This window comes from Eubalaena glacialis, chromosome 6 (assembly GCF_028564815.1).
Source record: "Eubalaena glacialis isolate mEubGla1 chromosome 6, mEubGla1.1.hap2.+ XY, whole genome shotgun sequence".
Classification (NCBI taxonomy): Eukaryota; Metazoa; Chordata; class Mammalia; order Artiodactyla; family Balaenidae; genus Eubalaena; species Eubalaena glacialis.
In genome coordinates this window covers 142715432-142728352 of record NC_083721.1, presented here as the reverse complement: position 1 = coordinate 142728352, position 12921 = coordinate 142715432, and the positions used below count along the sequence as shown (strand labels likewise).

At 39.5% G+C, this 12921-nt stretch overlaps 1 protein-coding gene across 2 annotated transcripts in view; it reads right to left on the bottom strand.

Moving 5' to 3' along the window:
• Positions 1-9891: 9891 nt before the first annotated feature.
• The window catches only part of GALNT15 (polypeptide N-acetylgalactosaminyltransferase 15), a 38040-nt gene continuing 35010 nt past the window's right edge, over positions 9892-12921 (bottom strand). For both annotated transcript variants that reach the window (XM_061193689.1, XM_061193690.1), the window contains exons 9-10: positions 12738-12881; positions 9892-10126 (exon numbers count right to left, since the gene is read on the bottom strand). In XM_061193689.1, coding sequence (XP_061049672.1) covers positions 9980-10126; positions 12738-12881 — 291 coding nt within the window. In that variant the 3' untranslated portion in view covers positions 9892-9979. The remainder of the gene's footprint in view (positions 10127-12737; positions 12882-12921) is intronic.

Genomic DNA, 12921 nt, shown 5'->3' with positions numbered 1-12921 from the left:
CTTAACATAATCACTGGAGATATGCCCAAATCAAGGTGTTTGAAGAATCAGGGCCGGACTTGTAGGTGCTTTGGGCTTTGGCCAAACAAGTTACATTCTGAACAGAGCTATTAAAGAACAGCATAAACAGTGTACACAATGTGTAGAGTTGCGCCCATCAAGGCAGCCCGTGTCAATGTCCAGATTTGGTGACTGGTCACATATCACTTGGTGTCCAACTGGTTTTTCATGGCCTTTCAGTGGAAAATGGAAGGCTCCTCTTGAGGTGGGCACAATAACACGAGCTCTAATGATGTCAAATTCTGGTGCAGTGACAGCACCATCTCGTGGACCTGGGGGACTTTTTGATGTTTGTGGGAGTTGGGATTCTAAGTTGGTCAGTGAGATTGATGGCATTGAGACCAAAGAGGAAATAGATCAGGGCCCCTCCAGGGATGACATCTGCTTTCATTGTGTAATAACACAAAGAGTGTTGACTCTAGATTGTTGGCTGAATACTTCTGTCTGTCCCCTCAGTGGGATACTTACTAATGATGACGAGCTTGTTGGGGGTGCTGATGAATTCAGTCTTACAACCCAAACAACAAAGTCAATCATAAAATTCAGGCAGACAAGTGAAACTCTTGGGAATCAAATCTTCCGACTGCCAAGTTTCTCTACTTTTAAATTGATCATTGTGGATAAAATCAGAGATGAGCCCATAGAGAAGAGAATTTGTATACTATGTTACTCTATGAGGAGAAGAAGGTTGAATTATTTTAGAACTAAATGGAAGCATCTGTTTTGTTTAAATTAAGGGTCTTTAAGTACCAGCCAGGACTGAGCTGACCGCCATTTCTGTAATAAAGTAATAAATCATGGGGATGGTTAAAGAAACACCACCTTCTTGCTTTGTTCAACCAATTAAGCAATAAGCCTTCTGGGTCCTTTTGTTAATTACTGTCAAACACAACTTATACAATTGAATTCAGCCCTTTATTTAACTATATTAATTTATTCCAGCAACTTCAAATACCAACAATGCCAATAACAAAGTTCATTTTAAAAATAGAGGTCTTGTTTAATTTTTATTTTTCAACCATAATACCCTTTACAAGGTTGCCATCTGAGAATTTTTAGCTCTGTCTCAGCCTCAGGATGTTAGGGGAATTTGTGTTGAATATAGACAAGTCTGAAGCAAGAAGATGGTGGCTGAATCTCTTCTCTCAATGGGGTGATAAATCTGTCTAGGTCAATGCTATCCAATAGACCTGTTTGCACTGATGGAATGTTCTATTCTCTGTGCTTTGCAACACAGTGGCTATTGAGCACTAGAAATGTGGCCAGTACATCTGAGGAACTGAGTTTAAATTTTCTTTAATTTTAATGAATTTACATTTAGATAACCACATGTGGCCAGTGGCTCCTCGCCCAGGTCTAGAGTGTATTCTGAGGAAGGAAAAATGCAGTGTTCCATTGACTTCAACAGGTGAAGAAATGCATAGTTATGACGTGTACTGTTTAGAAACACTTACCTCCTGCTTAGTGTTTGTTATTTGAAACATACTGTATCCTGAGACAGCCCAAAGGAGATCAGCATCTTTGAGGGGAGGTTTTAAGCTGATCATGTGAAGAGGGAAATCCACCTGGAAGAGAGATGGGTACCAGGTCTTTTTTTTTTTTAAATAGATCTTTATTGGAGTATAATTGCTTCACAATACTGTGTTAGTTTCTGTTGTACAGCAAGGTGAATCAGGCATATGCTGACATATATCCCCATATCCCCTCCCTCTTGAGCCTCCCTCCCACCCTCCCTACCCCGCCCCTCTAGGTCATCACAAAGCACCGAGCTGACCTCCCTGTGCTATGCTGCTGCTTTGCACTAGCTATCTATCTTACCTTCAGTAGTGTATGTACACATACACTTTGCCCCAGCTTCCCCCTCCCCACCTCCTGTGTCCTTAAGTCCATTCTCTATGTTTACGTCTTTATTCCTGCCCGGCCACTAGGTTCATCAGTACCTTTTTTTTTTTTTTTTTTTTTTTTTTAGATTCCACATATGTGCGTTAGCATACGGTATTTGTATTTCTCTTTCTGACTTACTTCATTCTGTATGACAGACTCTAGGTCCATCCACTTCACTACAAATAACTCAATTTCGTTTCTTTTTATGGCTGAGTAATATTCCATTGTATATATGTGCCACATCTTCTTTATCCATTCATCTGCCGATGGACACTTAGGTTGCTTCCATGTCCTGGCTATTGTAAATAGTGCTGCAATGAACACTGTAGTACATGTCTTTTTGAATTATGGTTTTCTCAGGGTATATGTCCAGTAGTGGGATTGCTGGGTCATATGGTAGTTCGATTTTTAGTTTTTTAAGGAACCCTCATACTGTTCTCCATAGTGGTTGTATCAATTTACATTCCCACCAACAGTGTAGGAGGGTTCCCTTTTCACCACACCCTCTCCAGCATTTATTGTTTGTAGATTTTTTGATAATGACCATTCTGACCGGTGTGAGGTGATACCTCATTGTAGTTTTGATTTGTATTTCTCTAATAATTAGTGATGTTGAGCATCTTTCCTTTTTTTTTTCTCTTTACTACTTTTTTTTGAATTTTTGAATTTTACTTATCTTTTTATACAGCAAGTTCTTATTAGTCATCAATTTTATACACATCAGTGTATACATGTCAATCCCAATCTCCCAATTCATCACACCACCCCCCCCACTCCCACCACCACTTTCCCACCTTGGTGTCCATACGTTTGTTCTCTATATCTGTGTCTCTATTTCTGCTCTGCAAACCGGTTCATCTGTACCATTTTTCTAGGTTCCACATATATGCGTTAATATACGATATTTGTTTTTCTATTTCTGACTTATTTCACTCTGTATGACAGTCTCTAGATCCATCCACATCTCTATAAATGACCAATTTCGTTCCTTTTTATGGCTGAGTAATATTCCATTGTATACATGTACCACATCTTCTTTATCCATTCGTCTGTTGATGGGCATTGAGGTTGCTTCCATGACCTGGTTATTGTAAATAGAGCTGCAATGAACATTGGGCTGCATGTGTCTTTTTGAATTATGGTTTTCTCCGGGTGTATGCCCAGTAGTGGGATTGCTGGGTCATATGGTAATTCTATTTTTAGTTTTTTAAGGAACCTCCATACTGTTCTCCATAGTGGTTGTATCAATTTACATTCCCACCAACAGTGCAAGAGAGTTCCCTTTTCTCCACACCCTCTCCAGCATTTGTTCTTTGTAGATTTTCTCATGATGCCCATTCTAACTGGTGTGAGATGATACCTCATTGTAGTTTTGATTTACATTTCTCTAATAATTAGTGATGTTGAGCATCTTTTCATGTGTTTCTTGGTCATCTGTATGTCTTCTTTGGAGAAATGTCTATTTAGGTCTTCTGCCCATTTTTGGATTGGGTTTTTGTTTTTTTAGTATTGAGCTGCATGAGCTGTTTATATATTTTGGAGATTAATCCTTTGTCCATTGATTCGTTTGCAAATATTTTCTCCCATTCTGAGGGTTGTCTTTTCATCTTGTTTATGGTCTCCTTTGCTGTGCAAAAGCTTTGAAGTTTCATTAGGTCCCATTTGTTTATTTTTGTTTTTATTTCCATTACTCTAGGAGGTGGATCAAAAAAGATCTTGCTGTGATTTATGTCAAAGAGTGTTCTTCCTATGTTTTCCTCTAAGAGTTTTATAGTGTCCAGTCTTACATTTAGGTCTCTAATCCATTTTGAGTTTATTTTTGTGTATGGTGTTAGGGAGTGTTCAAATTTCATTCTTTTACATGGAGCTGTCCAGTTTTCCCAGCACCATTATTGAAGAGACTGTCTTTTCTCCATTGTATATCCTTGCCTTCCTTTGTCATAGATTAGTTGACCATAGGTGACTGGGTTTATCTCTGGGCTTTCTATCCTGTTCCATTGACCTATGTTTCTGTTTTTTGTGCCAGTACCATATTGTCTTGATTACTGTAGCTTTGTAGTATAGTTTGAAGTCAGGGAGACTGATTCCTCCATTCCGTTTTCCTTTCTCAAGATTGTTTTGGCTTTTTGGGGTCTTTTGTGTTTCCATATGAAGTGTAAAATTTTTTGTTCTAATTCTGTGAAGAGTGCCATTGGTAGTTTGATAGGGATTGCACTGTATCTGTAGATTGCTTTGGGTAGTATAGTCATTTTCACAATATTGATTCTTCCAATCCAAGAACATGGTGTATTTCTTCATCTGTTTATGTCATCTTTGATTCCTTTCACCAGTGTTTTATAGTTTTCTGAGTACAAATCTTTCGTCCCCTTAGGTAGGTTTATTCCTAGGTATTTTATTCTTTTTGTTGCAATGGTAAATGGGATTGTTTCCTTAATTTCTCTTTCTGATTTTTCATTGTTAGTGTATAGGAATGCAAGAGATTTCTGTGCGTTAATTTTCTATCCTGCAACCTTACCAAATTCATTGATTAGTTCTAGTAGTTTTCTGGTGGCATCTTTAGGATTTTTTATATATAGTATCATGTCATCTGCAAACAGTGACAGTTTTACTTCTTCTTTTCCAATTTGTGTTCCTTTTATTTCCTTTTCTTCTCTGATTGCCATGGCTAGGACTTCCAAAGCCATGTTGAATAAGAGTGGTGAGTGGACATCCTTGTCTTGTTCCTGATCTAAGTGGAAATGCTTTCAGTTTTTCACCGTTGAGTATGATGTTTGCTGTGGGTTTGTCATATATGGCCTTTATTATGTTGAGGTAGGTTCCCTCTATTCCCATTTTCTGGATAGTTTTTATCATAAATGGGTGTTGAATTTTGTTGAAAGCTTTTTCTGCATCTATTGAGATGATCATATGGTTTTTCTCCTTCAATTTGTTAATATGGTGTATCACATTGATTGATTTGTGTATATTGAAGAATCCTTGCATTCCTGGGATAAATCCCACTTGATCATGGTGTATGATCCTTTTAATATGTTGTTGGATTCTGTTTGCTAGTATTTGTTCAGGATTTTTGCATCTATGTTCATCAGTGATATTGGTCTATAATTTTCTTTTTTTGTGGTATCTTTTTCTGGTTTTGGTATCAGGGTGATGGTGGCTTTTTAGAATGAATTTGGGAGTGTTCCTCCCTCTGCAATTTTTTGGATGAGTTTGAGAAGGAGTGGTGTTAGCTCTTCTCTAAATATTTAATAGAATTCGTCTGTGAAGCTATCTGGTCCTGGACTTTGGTTTGTTGGAAGATTTTTAATTACAGTTTCAATTTCATTACTAGTGATAGGTCCGTTTATATTTTCTAATTCTTCCTGGTTCAGCCTTGGGAAATTGCACCTTTCCAAGAATTTGTCCATTTCTTTGTGGTTGTCCATTTTATTAGCATATAGTTGTTTGTAATAGTCTCTTGTAATCCTTTGTATTTCTGCAGTGTCAGTTGTGATTTCTCCTTTTTCATTTCCAATTTTATTGATTTGCATCCTCTCCGTTTTTTTCTTGATGAGGCTGGCTAAGGGTATATCAATTTTGTTTATCTTCTCAAAGAACCAGCTTTTAGATTTATTGATCTTTGCTATTGTTTTCTTCGTGTTCTATTTCATTTATTTCTGCTCTGATCTTTATGATTTCTTTCCTTCTACTGACTTTGGGTTTTCTTTATTCTTCTTTCTCTAGTTGTTTTAGGTGTACAGTTAGATTGTTTATTTAAGATTTTTCTTGTTTCTTGAGGTGAGGTTGAATTGCTATAAACTTCCCTCTTAGAACTGCTTTTGCTGCATCCCATAGGTTTTGGGTCATTGTGTTTTCATTGTCATTTGTTTCTATGGTTTTTTTAAATTTCTTCTTTGCTTTCTTCAGTGATCTCTTGGTTATTTAGTAGCACACTGTTAGCCTCCATGTACTTGTGGTTTTTACAGTTTTTTTCCTGTAATTGATTTCCAATCTCATAGCATTGTGGTCAGAAAAGCTGCTTGATATGATTTCAATTTTCTTAAATTTCCTGAGGCTTGATTTGTGACCCAAGATGTGATCTATCCTGAAGAAATTTCCATGTGTACTTGAAAAGAAAAAAATGTATTCTGCCACTTTTGGGTGGAATGTTCCATAAATATCAATTAAATCTAACTGGTCTATTGTTTCATTTAAAGCTTGTGTTTCCCTATTTATTTTCTCTTTGGATGATCTGTCCATTGGTGTAAGTGGGATGTTAAAGTCCCCTACTATTATTGTGTTACTGTCAATTTCCCCTTTCATGGTTGTTAGCATTTGCCTCATGTACTGAAGTGCTCCTATGTTGGGTCCATAAACATTTATAATTGTTATATCTTCTTCTTGGATTGATCCCTTGATCATTATGTAGTGTCCTTCTTTATCTCTTGTAGCAGTCTTTATTTAAAGTCTATTTTATCTGATATGAGTATTGCTACTCCAGCTTTCTTTTGATTTCCATTTGCATGGAATATCTTTTTCTATCCCTTCACTTTCAGTTTGTATGTGTCCCTAGGTCTGAAGTGGGTCTCTTGTAGACAGAATATATATGGGTCTTGTTTTTGTATCCATTCAGCCAGTCTGTGTCTTTTGGTTGGGGCATTTAATCCATTTACATTCAAGGCTATTATCGATATGTATGTTCCTATTACCATTTTCTTAATTGTCTGGGGTATGTTTTTGTGGGTCTTTTTCTCCTCTTGTGTTTCCCACCTAGAGAAATTTCTTTAACATTTGTTGTAAAGCTGGTTTGGTGGTGCTGAATTCTCTTAGCTTTTGCTGGTCTGAAAAGCTTTTGATTTCTCCATAGAATCTGAATGAGATCCCTGCTGGGTAGAGTAACGTTGGTTGTAGGTTTTTCTCTTTCATCACTTTAAGTATATCCTGCCACTCCTTTCTGGCCTGCAGAGTTTCTGCTGAAAAATCAGGTGATAACCTTATGGGGATTCCTTTGTATGTTATTTTTTGTTTTTCCCTTGCTGCTTTTAATATTATTTCTTTGAATTTAATTTTTGTTAGTTTGATTAATATGTGTCTTGGCATGTTTCTCCTTGGATTTATCCTGTATGGGACTCTCTGTGCTTCCTGGACTTGATTGACTATTTCCTTTCCCATGTTAGGGAAGTTTTCAACTATAATCTCTTCAGATATTTTCTCAGACCGTTTCTTTTTCTCTTCTTCCTCTGGGACCCCTATTATTCGAATGTTGGTGCATTTAGTATTGTCCCAATGGTCTCTGAGATTGTCTTCAATTCTTTTCAGTCTTTTTTCTTTATTCTGCTCCTCGGCAGTTATTTCCACCATTCTGTCTTCCAGCTCACTTATTCATTCTTCTGCCTCAGTTATTCTGTTATTGATTCCTTGTAGTGTATTTTTCATTTCAGTTATTGTGTTGTTCATGTCTGTTTGTTTGTTCTTTAGTTCTTCTAGATCCTTGTTAAGTATTTCTTGTATTTTCTCAATCTGTGCCTCCATTCTATTTCTGAGATTCTGGATCATCTTTACCATCATTACTCTGAATTCTTTTTCAGGTAGATTGACTATTTCCTCTTCATTTTTTTGGTCTTGTAGATTTTTACCTTGCTCCTTCATTTGTGATATATTTTTTTCCCATCTCATTTTTTTTTTCTTTTTTTATGAGTGGGGTTGTGTTCCTGTTTTACTGGTTGTTTGGCCTGAGGCTTCCAACACTGGAGTTTGTAGGCTGTTGGGTAGAGTTGGGTCTTCGTGCTGAGATGAGGACCTCTGGGAGACCTCACTCCAATGAATAGTCCCTGGATTCTGAGGTTCTCTGTTAGTCCAGTGGTTTGGACTTGGAGCTCCCACCACAGGAGCTTTGGCCTGACCCCCAGCTCATGAACCAAGATCCTGCAAGCTGCGTGGGGTGGTAAAAAAAAAAAAAACGAGAACAATAACAAAGTAAAAAATAAAATTAGACTAGGAAACTAACAGCTGTGTTAGTTTCCTAGTCTAAAAATAAAAATATAGATGAAGCAACAACCGGAATGTAAAACAGAACCACAATAGTAAAAAAGAGGAGGAGAAAAAAAAAAAAGGTGGAAAAGGCCTTGGCCGTGGAGGGCAGGGCCTGAGCAGGGGTGAGGTTTGAGCAGCGAGTGGGGCCTATGCTTAGGACCTACAGGGCTGGAAAAGGTGGGGTGTTTGGGGTGGGGCTTAGGCTCAACAGAACAGAAGGGCCCATGTGTGTCCCTGCCTCTGGTCTCAGAGGGTGGGGGACCTCACCTGGGAACCCAGCAGGCTTCCTGGGCTTGAGTGGGTGGGGCAAACGCCCTCCACTCCTCTACCACTCCTCCAGTCCCAGAGGGTTCCTCCCGCCTGCCTCTCCTGATCTCCCCAGCCTCCCTCCTATGCCTCCAGGACCCATGCGCCCAGAGGGGACTTTGGAGGTTGGGGGACTGGCCTGGGAGCTCAGCAGGCTTCCTGTGCCTGAGTGGGTGGGGCTAACCCTCTCTGCTCCTTTCCTGCTCCTCTGGTCCTGGAGGCTCCCTCCCGTATGCCTCTCCTGTTCTCTCCTGGCCTTGCTCCTATGTCCCCAGGACCAACTCAGCCCAGAGGGGACCTCTGAGGGCATAGGACCCAGCCTGAGAGCACGGCAGACTTCCCCAGCTGATTGGGCAGGGGAAATGCTGGGCCCCTGATCTGAGCCCCTGAGGGTCCCTCCAGCGTGGGAACCCCTCCCCGCTCTCAGCCACCCCTCAGGGGTGCCGGTCCTGTCCAGCATCCACTTCTCCTCCCCCCTCAGTCCCCCCATGTCCTACCGGTTTGCTTGGGGGTTCTTCCCATCTCTTTGGGTGTCGGGGTCCCCCACCCAGCACCATGTCTTCTTAATCACAGAACCACCCCCACTCAGCAACTCTTACAGCCCAACTGGGTGGGCCAAGTCACAACAAGAGAGCCATTCAGCTTTTGCTAGCATTGGCTCTGCCCTGATGGAGATGTGTTCTTCTATGACTGAATGTTCAGGTGTGGACATATTTGAGGGTCCCAGACATTTCCTACTGGCTCAGAGACAGCCCTTTCAACCCTCATGGACATTAACACCCACCTCTAGTTCCTCTCATAAGAATTTTGGCTCAGACGCTGGCATTTCCCTCCCAGGGAGGTTTGCCTCTTTGCAAATGTTGCTCATTCTGATCCAATCAGTGTAAACCCTGTAACAGGGCATCAGGAGAGTTTCTCAACTTACACACTTCTGTTAGTGGGAGTGTTCAATCTAAGCTGACCCAACACCAATGATTAAAGAAAAGAATATTGCATGAGAATCCAATTGTGGTTAATCTAGATAGAGAACAGCAAGGGCAGGGTGAATGGAGACAGAAAGTTCTGAGGAAATTCTCATTAACAGGAGAACATCTTATTCCAGGTCTACTGACTCTTTTCAGCTACTAGTCTGAGCTGAAGAATTGGGTCAAAGCTCTCTCCAACCCTATTTTCTCTCAGTAGCTTACTTCCCTTCCTTCCTCTGAGCTATGCCTCAACCAATGAACATGAAATTTGTCCTCATAAGCCTATTGCAAAGCTTTTTGGATGTCAGGACTTTGCACTTTCTTCACGCTTTAATTTTCATGGCTGGTGACACAGACAATCCAAGATTAGGCCATTTGAAATAAATTGATCAATCAGAATTGTATATCCTGAAGGTGTTGCCAGGCCTCTTTCCTTAGTCAGAGATAAAAGCAATTATTTACTGCTCAATGGAAGAAAAAACCCCAAGAATCTTATGTACCATGTAATGATCATCTACCAGTGATGAAGACATTGAGACAATGGGTCCATGTTTTTCTTTTTCTAAAACAGCCAGTGGTCAATGAAGTAAGGTACAGGAAGGAAAGACTTCCTATATTCATTTGTGGAGTTTTTGTTTCTACTATCACCACTGCACAGACACAAAAGGTCTCCTTCATGATATGCACATGCTCCTATCGTTCCCTTGAGTTGAACCTCTATGGCCACATTTCTCTTTTCCTTCTGATGGTGGCAATCATTGTTCATCCACGGTGCTGACGTTGTCAAATCGCCACAGCTGGCTGGCTTTTCCATCACACTCACGTAAATACAAATCTTTATTGTTTTCCTGCATCACAGCTTCTATGCATTTCCCAGAAAGAATGTGAACAATCATTCCATTCTGAAAAGAGAGAAGAAAAGCAAAAAAAAAAAAAAAAAGAAAACGAGCTGGTCCCCCACAATCAGTCAGCAAAGAAGGAAATTTCTAAGATTTGTGCTAATCATTAAGAGAATAATAAAGGTGATATGAACTGGCCTGGTAAGGAATTGGAGTATTTTGGTTACTATTTAATATAATTTAGGTAACCCTAAAATTTAAACATCATACAGAGTCTTGGCATCATTAATTCAATTATTATTATTGTTGTTGGGTAATTATGCCATTTCTTGGAGAGTTCTGGCTAGTAAAATGCCAGTGTAAAGATCATGTTCAATCGTTATACTATATTGTTGACATTCATTGTTATCACTGTACTTGTAAATTTCTGCTTTCAAAAGGATTTAATTTAATCTCTGCCCTCTGTTAATCCTGCAATTTAGTACTGCTGCCACCAGGTTGAAGTTCTGAGTAAGACTTTAAGGATACACTGAAGGCCTGAGTCAGCCATGTATGGAAGACCATAGCTGTTTCCTGCTCAAAATCTACCAAATTTAATACTGAATGTAGCCATCCCCTTTTCAAGAAAAAAATCAATTTCTTTATGAAAAGTTAAACAACCTTAACCAACAGTGCTGATAATGTCCATTTATTTATTTATTTAGAGATATAATTCACATGCCCTAAATACAACTCAGCGGATTTTAGTATATTCACAAAGTATATGCAACCATCACCTCTATCTAATTGCAGAACATTTCATCACTGTAAAAAGAAATGTACTATCCATTAGCAGGCATTTCCCATTCCTCCTTCCTTCCAGCCACTGGAGATCATTAATCTAGTTTCTGTGTTTATGGATTTGTCTCTTCTGGACATTTCATATAAATGGAATCATATAATATTTGGCCTTTTGTGACTGGCTTCTTTCACTTTGCATGGTATTTTCAAGTTTCATCCATGTTGTAGCACAAAATAGTACCTAATTTCTTTCTTTCTTTCTTTTTTCTTTCTTTGTAGTGGTAAAAATATGTAGCATAAAACTTTCTACCTTAACCATTTTTAAGTGTAAAATTTAGTAATGTTAAGTATTTTCACTTCGTTGTGAAACAGATCTCCAGAACTTTTTCTTCTTTCAAAACAAACTCTATACCCATTAAACAACAACTTCCCTCTCCCCACTTCCCCTCGTGCCTGGTAACCACCATTCTATTTTCTGTTTGTATGAATATGACTTCTCTATATATGTCATATAAGTTTAATCATACAGTATTTGTCTTTTTGTGACTGGCTTATTTCACTTAGCGTAATGTCCTCAAGCTTCATCCATGTTGAAGCAAATGACAGGATTTCCTTCTTTCTTAAGGCGGGAAAATATTCCATTGTATGTATATAGCATATTTTGTTTATTCATTCATCAATCACTGGACCCTTGGGTTGCTTCCACCTATTGGCTATTGTGAATACTGCTGCTATGAACAGTATCTTGTTCCTTTTTACGGCTGAATGAGAATACTTTTTTAAAGCCTTATTTTTTAATGCCTGAAAGATGCTGGGTGTATCTTAGTCACTAATCTTTTACATATTATTTTTAAATGCTGTTTCTAAATCTATCTTATCCAGAGGACTTGCTTAGAATGATCCTTTGTGATCATTCATAAAGGGCCTTAACTTGGTTTCTGAGAATTCTTTGCTCATGTGTGGGCCCCCTGGGTCCTAGGTTCACTTGTCACCAAAGCCCCAAGAGCTTTGTTCTCAACTGTTTATCGTGAGTTCAGCTTAAGCTTTACACTATACGATTTTCCTCTTTCACAGCCTGCTTTAAGAGTACCGATGCATGGAGTTCTGCCTAGTTATTTAACCCCCCATCCCTTATTCCCAAGCAAAAGTTGTAGAAAGGCATGTTTAAAAGATGTGTGTATTAATCTGTTTGTTTGTATACTTGTACCCTAACTCATTTCAGAAGGGATTTGAGGTGAAGGAAAAACTATGTATGGACAGTTATTGTTGACCCTGTCACCTTTCAATCCCAATCTTGTAAATGGCTCACTCTCCCTAAATACTTACACTCCTCCTATTTCCTAATACTTACACTCCTCCTATTTCCTCTTTATTGATGCATAACCTCTGGAAAGGATCTCAAGCTTCTCTCTGGAGTCCTGGGAATCAAAGTCTTACTAAAATGATGAAATGCTCAGAGTGGAATTTGCAAAGGAAGAAAGTACGATCTACATCCTCATCTATCTGGTTGTGGAACAGGAGGCAGGCCTTTCCACTGCCCCTAAAACCGCACCACCAACGTGGTTGACTGCTTCTGTAACACGCTCCATGGTCCTACTTGTGACCTAAGCTAATAAACTTTAAAAAGAGGCTGTCTCCTCTCTCCACCGTATCAAGACTAGAGCTATACAGAAACCTGGCAAATTAGTACATTTCAAGATGCTGGTGGTTAACTTTGCTGCAAGGTTGGCTTCACCTCCCCCTGAGGCCTTAGTGCCAAGTCACTAAGTTCAACAGCAGGGACACAGGCTTGTATGGTAATACTTGGACTCTGGGAAAAGCCTGAGACATGTGCCAGCCAGCAGCACTGCTGAATCCTGAATCCTGCTGAATCCTTCCTAGATGGGTTACTTACCTCCTGGTAGTCCCAGTGCTGCTGATGGATGTCAGGGCCTTCCCTGGTGCAGTTCTGCAGGATCACCTGCTCTTGCCTGACATCGAAGCACAGGTGCTGGGGGCTGCCATAGTGGATCTCCTTCCTGCCCATGTGATCCAAGTGCTGAGACAGAGGCAATGGCTGTTAGCACAGCTAGAAGGAG